General features: G+C 42.7%; 1 gene segment (V, D, J or C); it reads left to right on the top strand.

Annotated features, from left to right (window-relative positions):
- The first annotated feature begins 16,035 nt into the window (after positions 1-16,035).
- LOC101543539 (immunoglobulin heavy variable 1-3-like) lies at positions 16,036-16,515 on the top strand. The segment is given in 2 exon segments: positions 16,036-16,120; positions 16,199-16,515. Coding segments are annotated over 2 exon segments (363 nt in total).
- Positions 16,516-22,491: the final 5,976 nt, after the last annotated feature.

Genomic DNA, 22,491 nt, shown 5'->3' with positions numbered 1-22,491 from the left:
TTTTGTTGTATAAAATTTGTGTAGACAAACACCTTTGATAGTTTAGCTCATATAATTTGTTGAACTCTGCATGTATTTTGAATAATCTCTTTTGTCATTATGTGACACACCCTGCTCGAATTCTAAGCTGTTTCTTTTTGAAAATGGTGGCTTATCCTGTTAAACTTTTATTCCTGCTGGCTATACTTTAATGATTATCTTTTTTATCCTCTCCATTGTTATTTAGACTCCAAATTTATTTCCGATGTTGAAGTGCTGAAAGTTAACATTTGTCATTTCACCCATGCATTTGTGATTTTTATCTGAATCCTATGTGCTTACAGCATATCGTGCTGTCTGTGACTTATCTTCCAGCGATCTGAAGTAGGTTCTAAACAGCCAGTCAGCAACACTCAGGATCCTGGAGATGTGGTGTACACGTCCAAGCTGTGGGAGCGATGCTCTGAGAAATACTCAGGTGTCACCTGATCCTGCCTCTCTCAGACTCTGCTACTGAAATAATGCTGTGTCAGTCCTATACACCTCTCTAGAAAGTAAGTTCCATCATGAAAATATCCAGACTATAATTGAGGATATAAATCTGCTGTGCCTGATGTCCTGCTTCCCTGTCTAACTGTACTTTGTGTGAATCGCCTAGCAGTACTACACACTAGTTGCTCTCCAGACTAGTATTTGGACTTGTATCCTGACCACATGATCATTCCCTAATTGTGCTTGATCTGATGGTTATGAACTGCATTGACGTCCAAAGCAATCAAAACCAAGAGACTTTTGAAAGTCTGGTCCCATGGATGATGTAAGGGTTCCACAGACTTCCCGAGTAACCCTGACCAGTTGACCAGGGCAAAGCCCAGAACATTCCACATGAATTCTGAGTTCTTGTGGGTTCTTCTTGTTGCTGGACAGGAAGTATGGTATGGAGGAAAAGAGGTGCTGGGCATGTGAGTGGATGGGAGTGAAAAATAACCTGATGCGGTAGTTGCCACAATCGTACCAGGCGCTTACATGTGACTAGAGAGAGGAACAGCTTGTGGGGTCTGGGAGACACACGGTGTGGTAGGGGGACGCGCTTGACCTGACCCACGGTTCTGCCTTGGCTTGACGACACGGGGAGGCCCAGGTCCGTGACCCCCGAGAGTCCGCCCTGTCCCCCGGGACCCTTAGGTCCTTCCGGTCCCTCCGGCGACCCTTGACCCCTGAGGAGGCGGTGGACGGAAGCAGCTGCCACAGGCCAAACACGGCCCAGGAGGGGCCTCCTCTGGGGTTGGCCTGGCCCTTCCTGGGGGTCCCTGAGGCCCTCGGGCACCGACCGCCCTCCTTGTGAACACGGAAAGGGGCGCTGGGCTCGGGCCTGCATAACAAGGAGAAAGTGTCTGTGGCCCCTGCAAAATCCCCCTGTCCTGCTTTCTGTCCTTCTCAGTCTACTGCCCTCTCCCCAGATGGATGGGGGGAGCAGAAGGGCACTCCCACTTCTGACAGGAAGGGGGGTGTGGGGTACAGGGAATGTGGCAGAGTGCTGAAGCCCCTTGACTTCTGTGTGGCCACAGGGTGCCCTGGGCATTGTGTGGAGACTGATCCTGCTGCTCCCCATCTGGCTTTCTGTTGTGAGGGGTCATGGCTGCGTGAGGTATCAACCCAGGGTCTTATCACACCAACTCTGTTTGTCTCTGCATGTGTGGGGCTCTGTCCTCTGCCAGGCTGCTGGCTCTGCAGTCATACCTACATGGGCTCAGAGGTAGGGCCTGTGTAGAGGTCAGTGAGTGGATTATCTCCATGGCTGTGTCTGCCCTGCTAGAGGATAGGAGGCTTAGCTGCTGCTTTTGAGTTGACATACAGGTGTAAACCTGGTAGACATTCTGGGCTATCCTAGGCCTGATCAATTGGCCCTAGCAAGGAGCAACATGGCCAGGAACATAGGAACCATGAAAATGGGCAAGATTTCTCACATATCCTGACTGGTTTGGATGAAGCTGAACATTTTTTCCTTTAAACTGCCTTCAGTAAATAATTTCATAAATTTCAGTTCAGAAAGAGGTAGTTTTCCTTTTCTTACAGAAGTCTGGCTGGTCTTTGACATGCAGATCTCAGGTGCTAGCTCAGCTTTATCCTGGCTCTACCCAGCCTAATCTTTGGGATGCAAACACAACTGCTTGTAGCCCAAGAAAGGTTTCAGTTTCGGTACTGTATTTTTCCTTAGGCCTAAATCCACTGGTTTACAGACTCAAGAAAACAATACATGCCATGCTTGCCTCAATGTTCTGTCTGTAACTTATTTTGATGATGCCACTGCATTGAGCCCTTTAGAGGTATGATGATCAATGAAAGGAGAACTCAGGACACTCTGCCTTTTCTCACAGGATCAGAGCGAGTCCAGTGATCCTCCGTGAAAATAATTTCTCTCACATTCCTTATCTCAGTGCCTCTGACTGAACAAATGTTCACGCAACACTAAACAGCAAAACAGAGAGAGGATTTATTCAAGAGGAGCAACATAAGAATCCTCAAGTCGTAGACAGACAGGGAGAGAACCCCAATGATGTAGTAAGATTTAAAGACATGATTGCTGAAAGTTTCCAGAGTTGGAGAATGTTGGCACCTAGATCAAAGAAGCGCAAAGGGTACCAGCTAAAAGAAACCATCAAAAGACTCCAAAATGTACCCTAATGTGAAGGACCAGCACCATACACAGAGATACAATTCTGAAAACAGCAATATCAAAGAAGGAAATTATATACTAAGGAGTATCCTCAGATTTACAGCAGACCTATAAAATGAATCCTCTGGCTCCTAGGACTATGGTAGAATATAGTTATAAAACTAATCAAACTGGAGCTTCACGAAGAATACCCTGTAGACTCATTCACATTAAAAAAATACATGAATTCATAGATGCAAAAACAATCACGTATCACTGTATCACTGTCATCCCATTGATCATCCATTTGCTCGAGCAGGGGCCAGTAACATCTCCATTCATCCTAGCCCTGAGATTTTAGCAGCCTCTCTCTACTTGTTCTTCCCAGCTGTGCTGCATTGGAGGTTCTTTCAGGGTTAGGGGAATGAGACCCATCATTGTTACTTTACTTGGCATATTGAATATGCCATGGAGAGCTTGCCATGCCCTGCCATGCAGACAGGATGCTCTCCGTACTCTGCCATGTTCTGCGGGAAGGAAATCAAGGCTGTAAGAGGGCACATGGCTACATTTGCTTCTGGGAGCTTTGTTTTATAGTCTCTGGATCTTGGCCATTGCTGGGATTACATGGCCAGGGGCAGAGTGGGTGTGGTTTCTCAAAAACAATATTGAAAAAAAAACTGAAGAAGCTACTGTAAGGCAAAGCAAACACAATAATCCTCTAAAGAAAACTGGGGCAAAATCCCAAGACAATAATCATTCTCAATGTCAATAGTCTAAATGCACCAGATAAGAGATTCAGGGTGATAAATGGATTGAGTAATTGAATCCAACCTTCTGCTGCCTAAAAGAAACACATTTGAGGGTCTGGAGAAATAGCACAGTGGGTAGAGCTTTTGCCTTGCACATTGCTGACACGGGTTTGATTCCTAGGATTCCATATGGTTCCCTGAGCACCATCAGGAATAAGTCCTGAGTTTATGAACCAGGAATAATATCTGTGCATTGTTGGGAATGATCCAAAAAGAAAAGGAAAAAACATATTTGAATAGTCGAGCAAACACAGAATCAAAGTCAAAGGCTGGAAAAAAATTCTTTAAGCAAAGAACACATTTAAAAAGCCCCAGGTGACAATGCTAGTATTCAATAGCAAAGACTTTAGGTTGAGACATGTTACAAGAAACAGTGAAAGTCATGTCTTAATAATCAGGGTTTATGTATATCAGGAAGAAATTATACTCCTAAACATATATGCACCTGTTGGATAACATTGGGTATGTCCTTTCAGCCTTGCCGCATGGAACTTAGTTTACCTTAAAGCAATGTCTTTTCTGTATAGACACAGTAAGACAGTAAATATTATGCTCTTCTAACTTGGGAATTGATTGACTCTGAATAGTATTTACTCCTGGACATCTGTTTTCTTGGCTCAGTTGCCCTAGTTCCTAGCACCCCAAAAGCAGGGTCACCACAGGGGACTTAAAGGACACAGGGCAAGCTGTAAGCTACCCTAGCATTGAAATGAGCCAGGTCAAAGCACCACAATACTCAACTATAAATTGAGAGCATGGTAATATACAAATGCTGTCATGATCCAAAAGTAACAACAAGACTAGGACCCTGCTGGGGTTAGGAAGCCTAACCTGGCCTGAGGGCTGTGGTCTGGAATATATAGTGAGATGTTCTCAGGAAGATCCAAACTTTAAGTTTAATATATCTCTTACTGTGCTCATACAGAATGACATTGCTATAAATATTAGAAGTTGATTTAATTCAACTACTACAACTAATTAAGTCGATTACTAGCTGAGGGAAAAAGCAACACACACTGGATGGGATCCTGCCCTTAAGTGGATCTCCTAGTAATCTGGAGTTATCTCCTTAGATGATATTTTATCCTTGAGTTAATCTCCTAGAGGAGTGGTCTTACCCCTCTTTGTTGATTTGTTAATGTTCAACCCAACCCACCTTTGTGTTACCACCCTATGTGATTGCTATATAAACTAAGACTGTAAGAGAAGAAATGGAGGGAGAAGATACAGAAGCAGAATACAAAACAAAAGAGAATCAGGGAGTCATTGGAGTAAGAAGCAGGGGAAAGAAAGAGCACAAAGCGAGTAAGGGTCAGAATCAGAAGTAAGAGTCAGAGTCAGAAGTGAGAGTGAGAAGGGCTTCAGAGAGAGAAGCAGAAGGGCTCCGGACAGACAGAAGAGAGCACAGCGGCACACACAGAAGCGAAGCACAAAGGAGGAGCCATCCTGATCCGATCCATACACAGCGGCTTGAGAGCACCAAACGTGTGTGGCAAGAGAGAGAGAGAGAAAGAGAGAGAGAGAGACCCCGAGAGCCCACAAATGCACATTACGTCACTCTTTCGTGCATGTGCATGTGTTTATATTTTTTACATAACATATGTACAACATATATGCACCCAATGGCAACTAGAAAAATACCTAAAACAATTACTGATGATTTTTTTAGGTCACACTCGGCAATACACAGGGGTTATTCCTGGCTCTGCACTCAGGAATTACTCCTGGAGGTGCTTGGGGGACCATATGGGATGCTGGGAATTGAACCTGAGTTGCCCGTGTGCAAGGCAAACACCTTACCCGCTATGCTATCACTCCAGCCCCTACTGATGAACTTAAAGGAGGACATTGGTAGCAGCACAATAGTAGTTGGAGACTTCATAGATGCTTTGTCACCCCTTGGTAGATCACTAGACTAAATTCAGCAAGGAAACACTGGCTTTAAACGAACAAATGGAAAAGATGGGGCTAGTAGACATATACAGGGCTTTTTACCCCCCAGCTCCAGCCAAATATAAATTCTTTCCCAGTGCACTGTATCGCTGTCACTGTAATCCCGTTGTTTGTAGATTTACTCTAGCAGGCACCAGTAACATCTCTATTCCTCCCAGCCCTGAGATTTTTAGCAGCCTCTCCTTATTTGTCTTTCCCAACAATTGGAGGCTCTTTCAGGGTCAAGGGAATGAGACCTATTGTTACTGTTTTTGGCATATTGAACACAACCTGGGTAGCTTGCCAGGCTCTGCCCGTGTTGATGAGATACTCTCTGTAGCTTGCTGTGCTCTTCCAGAAAATTGGAGGAATCTAACCTGGGTCGGCCGCTTGCAAGGCAAACACCCTCTCTCATTGTTGATTTGTTGCCTACTGTCTGAACTCCATCAAATCTGGTGTGGTAATTATGGAAAATGGGTAGTAAGTGTCCCGAAAGCAGCCTGGAACGGGGCAGCAGTTGGGTAGTTGAGGTTGGCTGCCAGACATTTTCCAGATAGACTACATGCTGGGATATAAAACATACCTCCATAAAATCAAGAGGATACAATTTGTAGCAATGAATTTTTCAGAAAATGATGCACTGAAAATAAAAGCAAATCACACACAGAAACGGAGAATGAAATCAACCAACTGGAAATTTAACAGCTCACTACTAAACAATCAATTGGATAGAGACGAAATGAAATTGGAAGTCTAAAGATTCCTAGAAACAAAGCAGTGTTAAGACACTTGTGGAACACAGCAAAAGCAGTGTTAAGACGAAAGTTTATAGCTCGACAAGCATAAATCAGGAAGGAAGAAAAGGCCCACATAAATTATCTAATCCTATGACTTAAGATCTAGAATCTCAAACCAGGCAGGAGGATGAAGCCATAAAGCTTACAGTGAAAATCAATGAGTGGGAATCCCAAAAGAACCCCAAAAGATCAAAGAAAGCAAGAACTGGTTCTTTGAAAAAAAAAATAAACAGGATCAACAAATCACTAGTAAGCCTCACAAAGAGAGAGAATCCTAATTAACAGAATCAGAAATGAAAGAGGGATATCACAAAAGAAATTCAAAGGATCATCAGAAATTACTTTGAGAATCTTTATGCCATGAAACAAGTGAACCTAGATGAAATGGATAAATTCTTAGATATCCTACCAAGGAAGAACCAAGAATTTTTGGAATACAAGAACAATTAATCACTATTGAGAAAATTGAAATGGTAATTATAAATATTTTCCAAAATGAAAACCTAGGCCCAGATGCCTTCACTAGTGAATTCTTTCAAAGGCTTTTCAAGCTTCTCCAAGAAATTGAATAAACAGAAAATCTCCCATATAGATTCTATATAGCAAATATCAAATAACAAATATCAACCCAACACCAACAGCAGACAGAGACCAAAAATACAAAAGAATTACAGGCTGGTATCCCTGATGAACACAGATGCAAAGATCCTCAACAGAATTCTAGCAAATAGAATCCTACAAAAAAAAAAAAATCATACACCATGACCAACTAAGATTCATCACGAAATGCTAAGGTGGTTTAATATTAGCAAGTCAATTAACATAATACACCATCATCATCATCATCATCATTGTCATCATCATAATATTAATAAATGCACCAATATACCATATTAATAAAATAAAATATATCAATACACCATATGAATAAAATAAAATGGAAAACCATATGACCGTGTTAATAGATGCAGAGAAAACATTTGATAAGATCCAACACCTATTCATGATAAAAAAAAATCTCTCATTAAATGGGATTTGAAAAGGTACCTTCCTCAATACAGTCAAACCCATCTACCACAAGCACACAGCAAGGATTATTCTCAATTTGAAAGAAAAAAATCTTTCCCTCTAAGAACAGGAACAAGACAAGTGTGGCTGCTCTCACCACCTCTATTCACTATAGTTCTAGAAGTACTTGCCATAGCAGTTAGGGGGAAAAAGTTATCAAGGGAATCCAGAGAGGAAAGGTAAAGTCAAGCTTTCACTCTCTGCAGATGGCCCCATATTATACTTAGGATATACTTAAGATGCTACGAAACTGTTTCTTGGAAACTATTTGTACATTAAAGTGGCAGGTTACAAAATCAATACACAAAAGTTCATGGCTTTCCTAGATATAAATAATGAAAAAGAAATTTTAAAAAAGCCCTGTTCAGTAGTGACTAGCAAAATCAAATATCTCAAAATCAACTTAATTATAGCGGTTAGCAATCTAAACAAAGAAAACTATAAAACACTACAGCAAGTTATAAAATACCCTAGGAAATGGAAACGCATCCTCTGCTCCTGAATTGGGAGGATTAACATGTTTAAATGACAGTTCTCTCCAAAACATTATTTAGATTCAATGCAGTCACTATAAGGATATCCATTACATTTTGTAAAATATAGAGCAAAAACTCCTGAAACTCATATGGAACAACAAATCTCCAAAAATAACTAAAGATTTTCCAGACTAAAGGAGATGAAAGATATCATCTTCCTCAAATTCAAAGTGTACTAAAAAGTGGTAGTAATTAAAGCAGCATGGTAACAGATTGGCAGATAAATTGAATAGGGTTAAATATCCTGACACACGCCCTCAAATATACAATCATTTAGTCTTTGATAACTGGAGAGAAATGAAAAGTTGAACAAGGAAAGCCTCTTCAATATTTGATGATTGAAAAACATGTAAGCTACATGTAAAAAAAAATGAACTCAGAACTCTAACATGCACAAATGTCAGATCAAAATAGATTAAAGATCTCAACATTAAACTTGAATCTATATGATTGCTGGAGAAAAACACAGGCAAATCTTTCCATAACATTGAAGCTAAAGTGATCTTCAAATATGAACACCACTGACCAAGCATGTGGAAGCAAAGAAAAACAAATGTAACTACATTAAAGTAAGAAACTTCTGCACCTCAAATGAAATGGTGGCCAGGATATAAAGACATCCCACGGAATGGGAAAAACTATTTACCAAATACTTATGTGATAAGGGGTTAAAAACAAAGATACACGGCTGGCGGGAGATCGAGGGTGGGGAAGTACCGGTCTCCGCCCACATCGGACACTTAAAGAGAGTGCAGCCACGTGGGCTTTCCCACTTCGCAGCGCCCGCAGCCCCAGTATGACTGAGGAAGACAAGGGAGCTGCTTTGGAAACCAGCAGCCCGCCAGCAACCTGCAGTATGTGATTTGAGCGTTTCCGCCAGGCCCCCCGTGCAGGGGCCCGGCGTTTCTCTTTTTTTTTAATCTCTCTCTCTCTCCTTCAACCTCTCCTGGGCACAGCACAGCCTCCACCCCACTTCTCTGAGCACAAAATGGAGAGACGCACCCAAATGCGCCGCGCGGCTGGCGGGAGATCGAGGGCGGGGAAGTACCGGTCTCCGCCCACATCGGACACTTAAAGAGAGTGCAGCCACGTGGGCTTTCCCACTTCGCCGGGCCCGCAGCCCCAGTATGACTGAGGAGGACAAGGGAGCTTTCCCACTTCCGCCCGTGCGGGGGGCCCGGTATTTCTCTAGGTTTTCCCATCTTATGAGCACCATAAAAGGGTAAAAGATTGTAGTGATAGAATTTCAGGCAGAATTTTCCCTGGACTTTATACAGAAACCCAAAACCACGCGGCCTAATGTCATCTTAGTATCAGCAATATGTAATGGTTCCTTCTTAATGGGTCGGACTTTTGTGGGAGATCCTAACAAGAATAGTAAGTCTTTTGTTGAAATATTGAAGGCAATCAAAGTGGTAGCCATCTCGCTAGACTGAACTAAGCTATATCCCCAAGCCGGCTGAGAAGAAATACCCTTCTTTCTCGGGAAGAAACGCGGCGTGGTGTCAAACATAGTGTGATGTCCATTAAGCAAACAGACCTGGTGGCGTGGGAATGGGGTATAAGGGGAAAAATTATGTACATGGAACAGTGGGACGCTGGTGGAATCTCGAGCCGGAGCCGATACCAGCGCAAGACCTTTGGTTCCAGAAACTGCTTGCAGACACTCTACTAGACTATCAACTAAGCCAGAGCCCCACGCCGGCTGATGACGGGAAATAACCATCCTCTTCGTTTTTTTTTTTCCCTTTGTCAGACAGCGTGGCGATTACTAAACAGGCGTGAACTCGGTGGCGCGGGGCAAGGGGGAAAAAGAAAAGTTAGGTAACAAACAGCGGGACTTAATATCTCTATATTCTTAGCAATGGAGAACTATCAAATGCCTCCTTGGCAATAGGACTGTCTTTTTCTTTTTGGGGGGAAACCCCAGCAATGGTAGTGAGTTGTGTGTTGAAACATGGAATGTAATCGAGATAAAGCGTAAACGAAGTGAAACTTATCACGTACAAGGGTGGGGACTTGGGAGGTGGGAGGGGGCGGCAGATATACTGGGGGGGTTGGTGATGGAAGATGGGCACTGGTGAAGGGAAGGGTGTTTGAGTATTGTATAACTGACATAATCCTGAGAACTATGTAACCCTCCACTAGGTGATTCAATAAAAAAAAATTTAAAAAAAAACTGAAAAAAAAAACCAAAGATACATAAAACACTGGCAGAACTTTACAAGAAAAAAATTCCAACTTCATCAAAAATGTGAAGAAGAACTGTAGCACTGTAGCCCTGTTTTGTAGCCCTTGATTCGCTCAAGGGGGCACCCTTAGCATTTCCATTGTGAATCTTGTTGTTACTGGTTTTGGCATATCGAATATGCCATAGTAGCTTGCCAGGCTCTGCCGTAGGGACGGGATACTTTTGGTATCTTGCCGGGCTCTCTGAGAGGGACAGAAGAATCGAACCTGGGTTGGCTGCATGCAAGGCAAACGCCCTACCCGCTCCAGTCATATACAGAAATTTCCCCAAAGAATAAATTCAAATGGTCAAAAGGCACATGAAAAAATATTCAACCTCAGAAATAATCATGAAGATGCAAATCAAATATCATCTCACACCAGGAGGTATCATCTCACACTGGCACACAGCCAAAAGAACAGGAAGAACCATTGCTGCCTTGGATGCAGGGAAAAAGGGAATCTTCTTCATTGTTTGTGGAAATGCTGAATGGTCCAGCCTATATGGAAACAATGTGGACATCCCTCTAAAGATTAGAAATTGAACTCCCACTAGACCCAGAAATACCACTTCTGGAAGTATACTCTGGGGACCCAACAACACACAGTAGAAATACCATATATACTCCTATGTTCATTGTAGCACTATTGACCAAGACCAGAATATGAAAACAACCCAAGTTCCTGAGAACAAACGACTGGATAAAGAAACTATGCTACATCTACACAATGGGAAAACTGTGCAGCTGTTAGGAAAATGAAGTCATTAAATTTGCTTATAAATGGATGACATGGAAATTATCATACTGAAAGAAATGTCAGCTGTAAAGAGACAGACATAGAATGACTGCATTCCATTGTGGGACATAGAAACATAGTATTGATTAATATACAAGGTCAGAAAACACAGAGGCTAGAAGGATTGTTAAGTGATTGGAAGCTTGCACACATATGTAGGAGCAAAGGGCAGTTTTAGGATAGAGAAGGGCCCAGTATGAAAATGATAGTTAGAAATAATCACTCTGGACAATAAATGAGTGTTGAACATTAGTAAAGCGATATATATAATAACCTTCTAGTATCTGTATTGCAAACCATAATGCCCAAAATAAAAAAAAGAGAGAGAGAAAGTAACTGTCATAGAAGCAGATGGAGAGTGGAGGGGGGAGGGAAAGCAGGGATATTGAGACACTGGTAGTGGAAATGTACACTGGTGAAGGTCTGGTTGTTGGAACATTATGGGTGAAACCCAATCATGAACAACTTTTTAACTAGGTTTCTCATGTAATCAATTACAAGAAAGGAGAATCATGTGTAATGCCAAATCAGTATCAGGACTTAAACCAAAAATGCCTAAAAAAGAAAATATCTTCCTGCCATTGAGGCAGGTTGAGGTTGAGGTTAAGACCTTGGTAGATGGAAGTGGATATTAGTGAAGAAAATGTTTTTCAAACATATATGCATGAAATTTAATCACAAACAACATTGCAATTCAAAGTAATTCATAAAAAAATTAATACAAAAAATCAAACTTTACCGAGTATTTTCTGGTACCAATAATTATCTCAGTCTCCTCTGGTGCTCCATGGTATCAGGTGTAAAGTCATTGGACCCAGTACACTAATTTGATTCTATTCATTTTTGCAGAGTAGGTTAGGCCACATCCTATTTGCTCACAAAACAGGCACCCTTGTAAAGTGTGTGCATGTGAGAACCAAGAACAGGATTCTCATCCTATGGTTTATGTTCCACAGATCCCCCCTTGCCTAACCTCTGCACCAATAACTCTTTCAAGCACTTGACAGGGTTAAGACCCTCAATGATGATCCCCAGAACAGGGTCCTGAGTTTTATGGTGATTTTCTGGATGCTGAGTTATACACAGGAAAGAGCAAGTTTAGGTGCTACTGGACAGGCCAAGGACTTCAAAGAAGGTCATCTAGAAAGAAGCTCTTCCTTGTCCCAACACAGACTCATAACCAGGGAAAATGCACAAAACCACCCCATAAATACCTTACATATATCAGAGTGAAACAGGTATAAGTCAAAGAATTTAAATCGAAGGTATGTGAATAAACTACTGTGAATTTTATTGACTATGGATTGCACCTAGCTCTGTCTGAAATGCCTGAACAAATTACAATGGCTGTTTGTCCCAAATTTTGAGGCTACAGAGAGAGAATATTTGAGAACACACAGGGACACGGAGGGGCAGAGGCCTGTCTACGGGTCAAAGACCCTGGGGATTCTAGGTTTGGTCATCAGGGACCTGAGACACGGGGACTCTCCTCCTCAGCTGCCGTTTCCCCCTGAGCAATTCCTGTTTCCTTATTCTGGGCTTCCATTTCTATGCAGTTTGACTGAGGGTTTATATTCCTGGATCTCCTTTTATTGACAATGGTACCTCTAAAGGGAGCAATACAGTGACGTCACCAAAGGCATCAAAAGATGTTACAGGAAGAACATTGAGGCAGCACTATTTCCTTGTATCTGCAGGCCAGTAATCTTGGCCTCTGGAAAGAAGATACAAAACCAAAACTAAAACCTTTCTTGGGCTAAAAGCACTTGGATTTACATCCCAAAGACAAGGCTGGGCTGCCACATGAAATCTACATGTCAATTACAAAACTAGGCAGCACCTGAAATCTATATCCCCAAAGACTAGGCTGGGCCAGAGCCTACAATTTACAATCTCAAAGGTCAAGCTTGGCTAACACCTGAGATCTGCATGTCAAAGACCAGCAAATGCTTCTGTGAGAAAAGGAAAAACTGCCTCTTTCAATATACTGAAATTATTTTCTGAAGCCAACTTGAAGGGGGAAAATGTTCCTGTACAGTCTATGTGGGCTCGCCTGGTAGCTCAGTCCATCCCAACATTTGTGTTAGCGTAGATCTGCGGGACATTCAATCCTCATTCTCTGTGGGTAGGACTATCAAACAGATCGAGCTCCTTCAAAAAAGACTTGGATACTAGCCAACATACTAAGAATTGAGGTTCCATATGACAGTTATCCCAATGGACACAAAACATTAATTTGGAAATATATCTGCATGCCCATGTTTAATGCATCACAATATTGTATTCACAATAGCCAAATATGAAACATTTCAGAGCAGATGACTGGATATAGTATATTTACACAATGGAATACCATACTGCTACCAGGAAAAATGATATCATGAAATTCGCTTATAAATGAAGGGATATGTAGAGTCAGGGTGAGTGAAATGAGTCAGGACAGGGACAGATATAGAATAATTTCACTGTTCTGTGGGATTTAATTTGTATGAGATTAATATTCAATGCCAGGAAACATGGGTGCCAGAAGGACAGGTCAATAATTTTAAATTTGCTACAATTGTGTGGGGGGCGAAGGACAGTGAAGGACCAGTATGATAGGAGTAGTTAGATATGATCACTCTGGACAAGAACGAAGTGTTGAAAATAGCAAAAAAGACATACATAATAACCTTTCAGTATCTGTATTGCAATACATAGATGAGAAAGAGAGAAAGAGAGAGGGGGGATGGAGAGAGAACCCATACAGGAACTTAGGGATCAATAAAGGAGAAGGATGGCTCAAGTGAGATGACCAGATTCTGTGTTTGGACTGTCCTTCCTGTCACAATCCTGTACCATCTCTCTCTCTCTCTCTCTCTCTCTCTCTCTCTCTCTCTCTCTCTCTCTCTCTCTCTCTCTCTCTTTCAATCTCTCTGCTTGCATTTCTCTAAGTAAATTTATTTAGATACTACTACTTTATCTATGTTACATTTGCTTTCAATGGAACAAACATCTCCGGATGTAGCAGCTATGTTACCTGGGTCGAGAACTCAACATAAAGAATGACTTGGTGCCAGAAATGGGCAGGAGGAAGAAAGCAGTGTGGAATGCCTTCAAGAGCGTCAAAGAAGTTGTTAAGAGAACAAAGAACCTCTGGCTCCAGGAACATCTTTTCAATTCCACCATTCTTCCTGCACTAACATACACCGCAGAGATCTGGGCCTACAAAAACAGGATTAGAACGTTATTAGGGTATCCAAAAGAGGAATCAAAAGAGCTATACTTGAAGTATCACATTTCACTCAAGTGAGAGAAGGAAACCAGAGTTCTGTCCTCCATCAATGATCAAGAATCAGGGACGCTGTCTAGTTTGCCAAGGCATCAAAAATCAGATGGGCTGGACATGTAATGCGATTCAGATACGACCGCTGGACTAGAGCTGTTACCATCTGGATTCAATGGGACGTCAAAAAACTGAGTGGCCTACGAGACGATCAGACTTCATTAAATCTCTAAATAAACGGTTTGAAACTCTTCGTATTCCATGAGCAAGCAGGTATCACTGGGCTACACTAGCACGCGACAGGGACGAATGGAGATATTACTGGCGCCCGCTCGAGCAAATCGAAGATCATTGGGATGACAAGTGATACAAGTGATACTATTTTGCTTCTCTCTTCATCTCTCTTTTCCTATTATTCACAGAGAGACAGAAAGTGAATCTCTGAGTTTCAGTTGCTCAGGTTTTCATTTGTGCTGCTTAGAAAGATGTTTCCAGACTTCTAACATGTCTGACCAGAAATCAGAACTCAAGGATTTTCCCATTTGGAGAAGCTCATGTGTTCTCATGAACACGGCTCTTTCTCTCCACTTGCATTTCTCTAAGTAAATTTCTTTAAATAATATTACTTTGTATCACTGAAAAAAATTGGTTAAGTAATATGTGCCATAAAGTTTTATTTATTTTATTCTACTCATTTTGTGTTTACTTATATTTTTTAGAATAATACTGATGTGTAATAAATATATTGGCAGCTGTGTTTGACTCATGCATAGTTTTTAGTCTCCATTATTTTAGCAAATTTAATATGACATATTTTAAGTCTTTAGTTATATATTTAAATCCTCTATTATATTGATAGTTTATATCATTATATTTTAGTGAAATATTGATGTATCCCTTTTACATAATTTCATCAAAGAATACGCAGTGTCACCTTGTAATTTATATATATATATATATATATTTGATTTTCTAATGTTTTCCTAGGATGCATTGACCTGAGAGATTCCTGAGCACAGAGCCAGGAGTAAGTCCTCAGAACTGCCAGATGTGATTCAAAACCAAAAGAAAAGCCCATTAAATAATATGACTCATGACAAGGCTTCTGAAGTGAAGTCCCAGGATTCAATCCTGTATTAGAGACACCAAGAGGTTAAAGCCCCTGAGAGCCCAGAGGCTCTCCCTGCAGGGTGGTGACCGGGCTGCAGGGGGCACCAAGTACTAAGAGCACGGAGTTGCACGCCTGAAGTGGGTTCAGAGGTGAGAGGGGTTTCTCTTCAGAAACAGGAATACTATATGATGGAAATCGAATCATGAACAGTTTTGTAAGGTTTGATCTCACAGTGATTCAATAAAAAGTAAAATAATAATAAAATTGTTTTTAAAAACTAAATTTTGCGCTCTTGCAAAAAACGAAATTAAATTAAGTATAAGACACAGAAAGTTAAATTGTGATACTTATCGTTTGGGGAGGAAGACTTATTAATTGATAAGCAGTAAAACCTGTATTCAGGTGGTGTGTTTGGACTTAATATCTCCAATGGAAACCACTGGAGCATTAGGATGTTTTTATGGTCTCATTCTAGTATCCATTTGGGAGTTACAGGATCCCACAAATAATCTCAAGGCCCAGGTGTGTCCAGATGAGTCCAGGCCATATAGATGTGTGTGTAGGGGGGGTGCTGACAGGAAGGTCCTAAATGGGATTGGCTCTCTGGAGGAGGAGCTCGTGTGCACAGAGTCCTGGGACAGGGTAGGATCTCATCTCCTAAAACAAGGATCAGAACGTGGACATATTCATTCCCCTTAAATATGAACCTGATGGCTTCCACCAACCCCTTCTCAGGTTGGACCTGGTGTTCAGCTATGAATTCTACCTCCTCATGAATATGCAAATGACACGAGGGATCCTGAGTTAAATACAGATGTGCCTGTGTCCTGACAACCTCACACAGCAGGCACACCCACACTTTTAGAAGCCCCCGAGTGCACGGACCTCACCATGGACTGGACCTGGAGAATTCTCTTCCTGGTGGCAATGGCTGCAGGTAAGTGTCCCCATCCCATGGGCTAAGGCTACTCGGTCAGTCAAATGGAGTCCATCCACTCCTGTCTGCTGTCCACAGGTGTGAACTCCCAGGTACAGCTGGTGCAGTCAGGGGCTGAGGTGGCAAAACCTGGGACATCAGTGAAGATCTCCTGCAAGGCGTCTGGATACACCTTCACCAGCTATTATATAAACTGGGTGCGGCAGGCCCCGGGACAAGGGCTCGAGTGGATGGGAAGGATATACCCTGGTAATAGTGATACAATCTACGCACCGAAGTTCCAGGGCAGACTCACACTCACTGCAGACACGTCCAAGGACACAGCCTACATGGAACTGAGCAGGCTGAGCACTGAGGACACGGCCGTGTATTACTGTGCGAGAAACACAGTGTGACAACCACATCCTGAGTGTGTCAGAAAACTGAGAGGGAGGCAGCTGTGCCGGGTGAGGAGTTAACAGGGACGCTGATCCTCCTGACTTCCTCCTCAGAGAGTCAGGGTCTGAGACACAGAATGGGGCTCACAGGCTCAGGCTTCATTTGACAGAAAGGTTCAGAATTCCTCTTTGTCTCTCAACAACAGCCAGGAATAAGATGGCTTCACTCTAGAACACCCATTATAATGCTTTTTTTTTTTTCATTTAGGACTGTGCAAGGGTGCTTCTCCAATGTTAGAGGAAGATATGCCATAGAAAGTCCTTGGACTGTTGATCTATGCATGGAAAACTCTAACCGATCCACGTTTTGCAATCTGATCGTGTCTGTGAGGAAATGTAAAGAAATGAAGGCCAGTGTTGAATTCATTTCCACTTATGGCTAAAGAACGGACACAGGTAACCAGCTGTAGGTGGTATGTGAGCCAGGTGCAATCGGAATATGTCTGAGCCTCATCCTTTTAGTTCTCCCTTCTGTGGTGAGTGCCTGAAAGGCCACTGCCCACAACAGTCTCCTCTAACCATCCTCTCACTGGAACAGAGCTGATGCTCACAGAGCAGGGATCAGCATAGGCAGAGAAGATATAAAGTGGAATTAAAATCTGGGCTCATGACATTTCTCTAACTACTGTGCAAAATTGTATCTATGCACATTTCTTGTAAATTCATTGCATCAGCAAAAAAATTTTCTCTGAGATAAAATCCAGGTGTTGGCAAGGCCACCTTCTACACAGATTGTGAAACCCTTCCCCTATGTGCATACTTGTGACTCCATATTCCATACAGAACCCTGACATTCGATAAGGAGAGAGGAGGAAATGATGCATTATCAACGTGGCCACAGTCTCTTTTCTGGTATGGCCTGGTGTGAAGGAACTGGGCAGTGTCAGTGTTCCCGTTTCAACTCTCACAACAGCTTTCTGTTATCAGCAGGAGGCAGCAGATGTAGCCCCTTATACCTCTCCTTTCCTCCTGCATAACCTTGAGTTTGAGGCATCATTATTGGGGGAAGTTCATTGCCCAACCAGACACACAATCTGGGACGTGCCCAGGAAAGCTGGCAGCGGCAGAGTCTCCTGATCTAGGCTTCAGATATTCCTGCTACTCCCTCCATCCCCATGTCTCATTCAACCTTATCTGGGGTCTGCTGTCACCTGCCTCAATTTTACTAAGAAATAAAGTATAGTTATTAAGCCACTAAGGTTGTGGTTCCTTTGTAATTCAAAACTTAATACCCAAGAATTTCCACTTTGTATCTCTTGATTTAGAAAGCAGACACCATTGGGCAAATGCATGGACACAGGCTGGTAACAAAGGAGTCCCTGTTTTGTATTGATTTTTCCAGAAACCCAGAAAGAAAGATTTGAGGAAATACCTGAAATCAAAGACTAGAGAAGTGGAACATGCAAAGATATTAATCCCTCTGATTAGTGTCAATGAGATGCCCCAAGAAGACATGAATGAACCCTCAGGATGGCCTAATCAATGCACGCAAGTCACACTAATGATGAGCATATGGGTGCATCAGGATTATGAACTTTCCTTCAAAGCTGCCTCCAAAATATGTAAAAATAGTAAATTTACAAAAAGTGAATCAAACCCTTGCCCCATGAGATGGAAAACACTCACACCTGATTTGAGAGCATCTCTGTTTTCTTCCCCAAGAAACATTGCCTATCCATGTGTCAGAGTGAACTTCATCCACTCTTTCAGGCAAAATAAACACATTATGGGCCAAAACTCCAACCGAGGTCACTGTGGAGCACAGAAACAGAAGCCCTACCTGAGGCAGCCTGGAGAGCCAATGTGGGTAGAGCAGAAAGGCGCAGACAGATCTCTGGGACAGGCCAGTAGAGAAATCAGACCTCTAGAGCTGTTCCCAATGCACCCTTCTTGGTGTGCACAAGAACTGACTCCTATGTGGGCCCCCTTCGTTATTAAACTGCTGCCTACATTTCTGGAGTGGTAGGACGCTGTCCTCTGTGTCCAAGCTGTCCTCTGTGTGTGGTGATAACTCGAAATTACACCCGGGAGTGCCATTTTTCTCCATCAACAACCATTGACTCCGTTGACACAGTCCCAACTGAATCCTAAAGCCTGGAGCCATTGCGCTGGGACATTATTCTCCAATGACAGAACTATGGTCCACAGGATTGGATGACTGGGTAGAACTTCACACAACGGAAACCCTCTCAGTCAGCTCAGCTCAGGAGGGAGACGAGGACTCCAGACACTCGAAAACCAGGAAGAACACACTGTAGGCAATATGGACAATTGTCCCAATGCAATGTCCTGTATGTGGTAAAGGGAAGATTCTCTTGGGACGATGCTGGATGTTCCTCCATCAGTTCTTTCTTTGTAAGGGAACTGAACCATGCCATAACCACATGACATGTACTGAATAAGTGCCATGTTGCTAAGAATGAACATTCTAAATTCTCTTACCCAAGAAACTAATAATGAAAATCAAATCTAATGAAGTTAAAAATGGTGTTGTAGGTCATATCAAAGCAAACGGAATGGTCAGATATAATGTTAGTTTTGCTAATAATCATCTAAATTATAATTATTTTTTTAAATTTAAATTTTATTGAATCACCATGTGGAGGGTTACATAGTTCTCAGGATTATGTCAGTTATACAATACTCAAACACCCTTCCCTTCACCAATGCCCATATTCCATCACCAACCACCCCATTATACCTCCCACCCCCTCCCGCCCCCCCCGTCCCCGCCCTTGTACGTGATAAGTTTCACTTTCTTTACGCTTTATCTTGGTTACAGTCCATGTTTCAACACATAACTCACTATTGTTGCTAGGGTTTCCCCCTAAAAAGGAGAAGACAGTCCCACTGTCAAGGAAGCATTTGATGGCTCTCCATTGCTGAGAATGTAGAGATATTAAGTCCTGCTGTTTGTTACATAACTTTTCTATTTTTTTCCCCCCTCCTCCGGCGCCACCGAGATCACGCCTGTTTAGTAATCACCACGCTGCCTAACAAAGGGAAAACAAACCAAAAAAGATGGTTATTTCCCGTCATCAGCCGGCGTGGGGCTCTGGCTTAGTTGATAGTCTGGTAGAATGTCTGCAAGCAGTTTCTGGAACCAAAAGTAATACGCTGGTGCTTTTGGATCCTGCTGCGGAGCGAGCACGATGGAAGAGCCCAAGGAAGCGCCCTTGGACTCCAAGCTGCCCACTGAACTAATTCTGGCACGGGACCAGAGACCCCACGGCGCTGAAACAGTGGGAACCGGGCATCCCCAAATTCTTTTAACCTCTCTCTCTCTCAACTCCTTCTGAGCACAGCGCAGGGTCCGCGGTTTTCCTGAGCGCAAAATGGAGACACCGAGCCTCTCTCTAGGTTTCTCCATCTTATGAGCACCATATAAGGGTAAAAGTTTGTAGTGATGTTATTTCTGGTTGTACTTTCCCTGGACTTTATACACAAACCCAAAACCGCGCGGCCGCTGGCGCGGCCGTGCGACCTAATGTCATCTTAGTATCAACAATATGTAATGGTTCCTCTTTAACGGGTCGGACTTTTGTGGGAGATCCTATCAAGAATAGTCTGTTGCTGAAATATTGAAGGCAATCAAAGTGGTAGCCATCTCTCTAGACTGAACTAAGCTATATCCCCACGCCGGCTGAGAAGAAATACCCTTCTTTCTCGGGAAGAAACGTGGCGTGGTGTCAAACATAGTGTGATGTCCATTAAGCAAACAGACCTGGTGGCGTGGGAATGGGATATAAGGGGAAAATTATGTACATGGAACAGTGGGACGCTGGTGGAATCTCGAGCCGGAGCCGATACCAGCGCAAGACCTTTGGTTCCAGAAACTGCTTGCAGACACTCTACTAGTCTATCAACTAAGCCAGAGCCCCACGCCTGCTGATGACGGGAAATAACCATCCTTTTCGTTTTTTTTTTCCCTTGTCAGGCAGCGTGGCGATTACTAAACAGGTGTGAACTCGGTGGCGCGGGGCAAGGGGGGAAAAGAAAAGTTAGGTAACAAACAGCGGGACTTAATATCTCTATATTCTTAGCAGTGGAGAACTATCAAATGCCTCCTTGGCAATAGGACTGCTTTTCTTTTTGGGGGGAAACCCCAACAACGGTAGTGAGTTATGTGTTGAAACATGGAATGTAATCGAGATAAGGCGTAAACGAAGTGAAACATCACTTACAAGGGTGGGGACTGGGGAGGTGGGAGGGGGCGGCAGGTATACTGGGGGGGTTGGTGATGGAAGATGGGCACTGGTGAAGGGAAGGGTGTTTGAGAATTGTATAACCAACATAATCCTGAGAACTATGTAACCCTCCACATGGTGATTCAATAAAATTTAAAAAAAAAATAAAATAAACATCTTTACAACTTTTGGACAGAAAAAAAAAAGTAACCATGCACAAAAGTCAGATCAAAATGGATTAAAGACCTCAACATTAGACCACAAACCATAAGGTACATTGAAGACAAGGTCGGCGAAACCCTCCACGATATTGAAGATAAAGGTATCTTCAAAGGTGACACGGAACTAAGCAATCTAGTAAAAACAGAGATCAACAAATGGGACTACATTAAACTAAAAAGCTTCTGCACCGCAAAAGATACAGTGACCAGAATCCAAAGACTATCCACAGAATGGGAAAGGATATTTACACAATACCCATCAGATAAGGGGTTGATATCAATGGTATATAAAGCACTGGTTGAACTCTACAAGAAGAAAACATCCAACCCCATCAAAAAATGGGGCGAAGAAATGAACAGAAACTTTACCAAGGAAGAAATACGAATGGCCAAAAGGGACATGAAAAAGTGCTCTGCATCACTAATCATCAGAGAGATGCAGATTAAAACAACCATGAGATACCACCTCACACCACAGAGACTAGCACACATCCAAAAGAACAAAAACAACCGCTGTTGGAGAGGATGTGGGGAGAAAGGGACCCTTCTTCACTGCTGTTGGGAATGCCGACTGGTTCAGCCCTTCTGGAAAACAATTTGGACGACTCTCAAAAAATTAGATATTGTATTCCCATTTGACCCAGCAATACCACTGCTGGGAATATATCCCAGAGAGGCAAAAAAGTACAATCGAAACAACATCTGCACATGTATGTTCATCGCAGCACTGTTTACAATAGCCAGAATCTGGAAAAAACCCGAATGCCCCTGAACGGATGACTGGTTGAGCAAACTTTGGTACATCTATACAATGGAATACTATGCAGCTGTTAGAAAAAAGGAGGTCAAGAATTTTGTAGTTAAGTGGATGGGCATGAAAAGTTTCATGCTGAGTGAAATGAGTCAGAAAGAGAGAGACAGACATAGAAAGATTGCACTCATCTAGGGTATATAGAATAACAGAGTGGGAGACTAACACCCAAGAACTGTAGAAATAAGTACCAGGAGGTTGACTCCATGGCTTCGAGGCTGGCCTCACGTTCCGGGGAAAGGTCAACTCAGAGAAGCGATCACCAACTACATTGTAGTCGAAGGCCATGTGGGGGAAGGGAGTTGCGGGCTGAATGAGGGCTAGAGACTGAGCACAGCGGCCACTCAACACCTTTATTGCAAACCACAACAGCTAATTAGAGAGAGAGAACAGAAGGGAATGCCTTGCCACAGTGGCAGGGTGGGGTGGGGGGGAGATGGGATTGGGGAGGGTGGGAGGGACGCTGGGTTTACGGGTGGTGGAGAATGGGCACTGGTGAAGGGATGGGTTCCCGAACTTTGTATGAGGGAAGTATAAGCACAAATAGTGTATAAATCTGTAACTGTACCCTCACGGTGATTCTCTAATTAAAAATAAATAAATTAAAAAAAAAAAGTAATACGCTGGTATCGGCCACGGCTCGAGATTTCACCAACGTCCCGCTGTTCCAAGTACATAATAATTTATTCCCTTGTATCCCATTCCCACGCCACCA

The sequence above is a fragment of the Sorex araneus genome, chromosome X, assembly GCF_027595985.1.
Source record: "Sorex araneus isolate mSorAra2 chromosome X, mSorAra2.pri, whole genome shotgun sequence".
NCBI lineage: Eukaryota > Metazoa > Chordata > Mammalia > Eulipotyphla > Soricidae > Sorex > Sorex araneus.
Note: the sequence above shows the minus strand (reverse complement) of the source record. Positions and strands in the feature narration are given on the sequence as shown.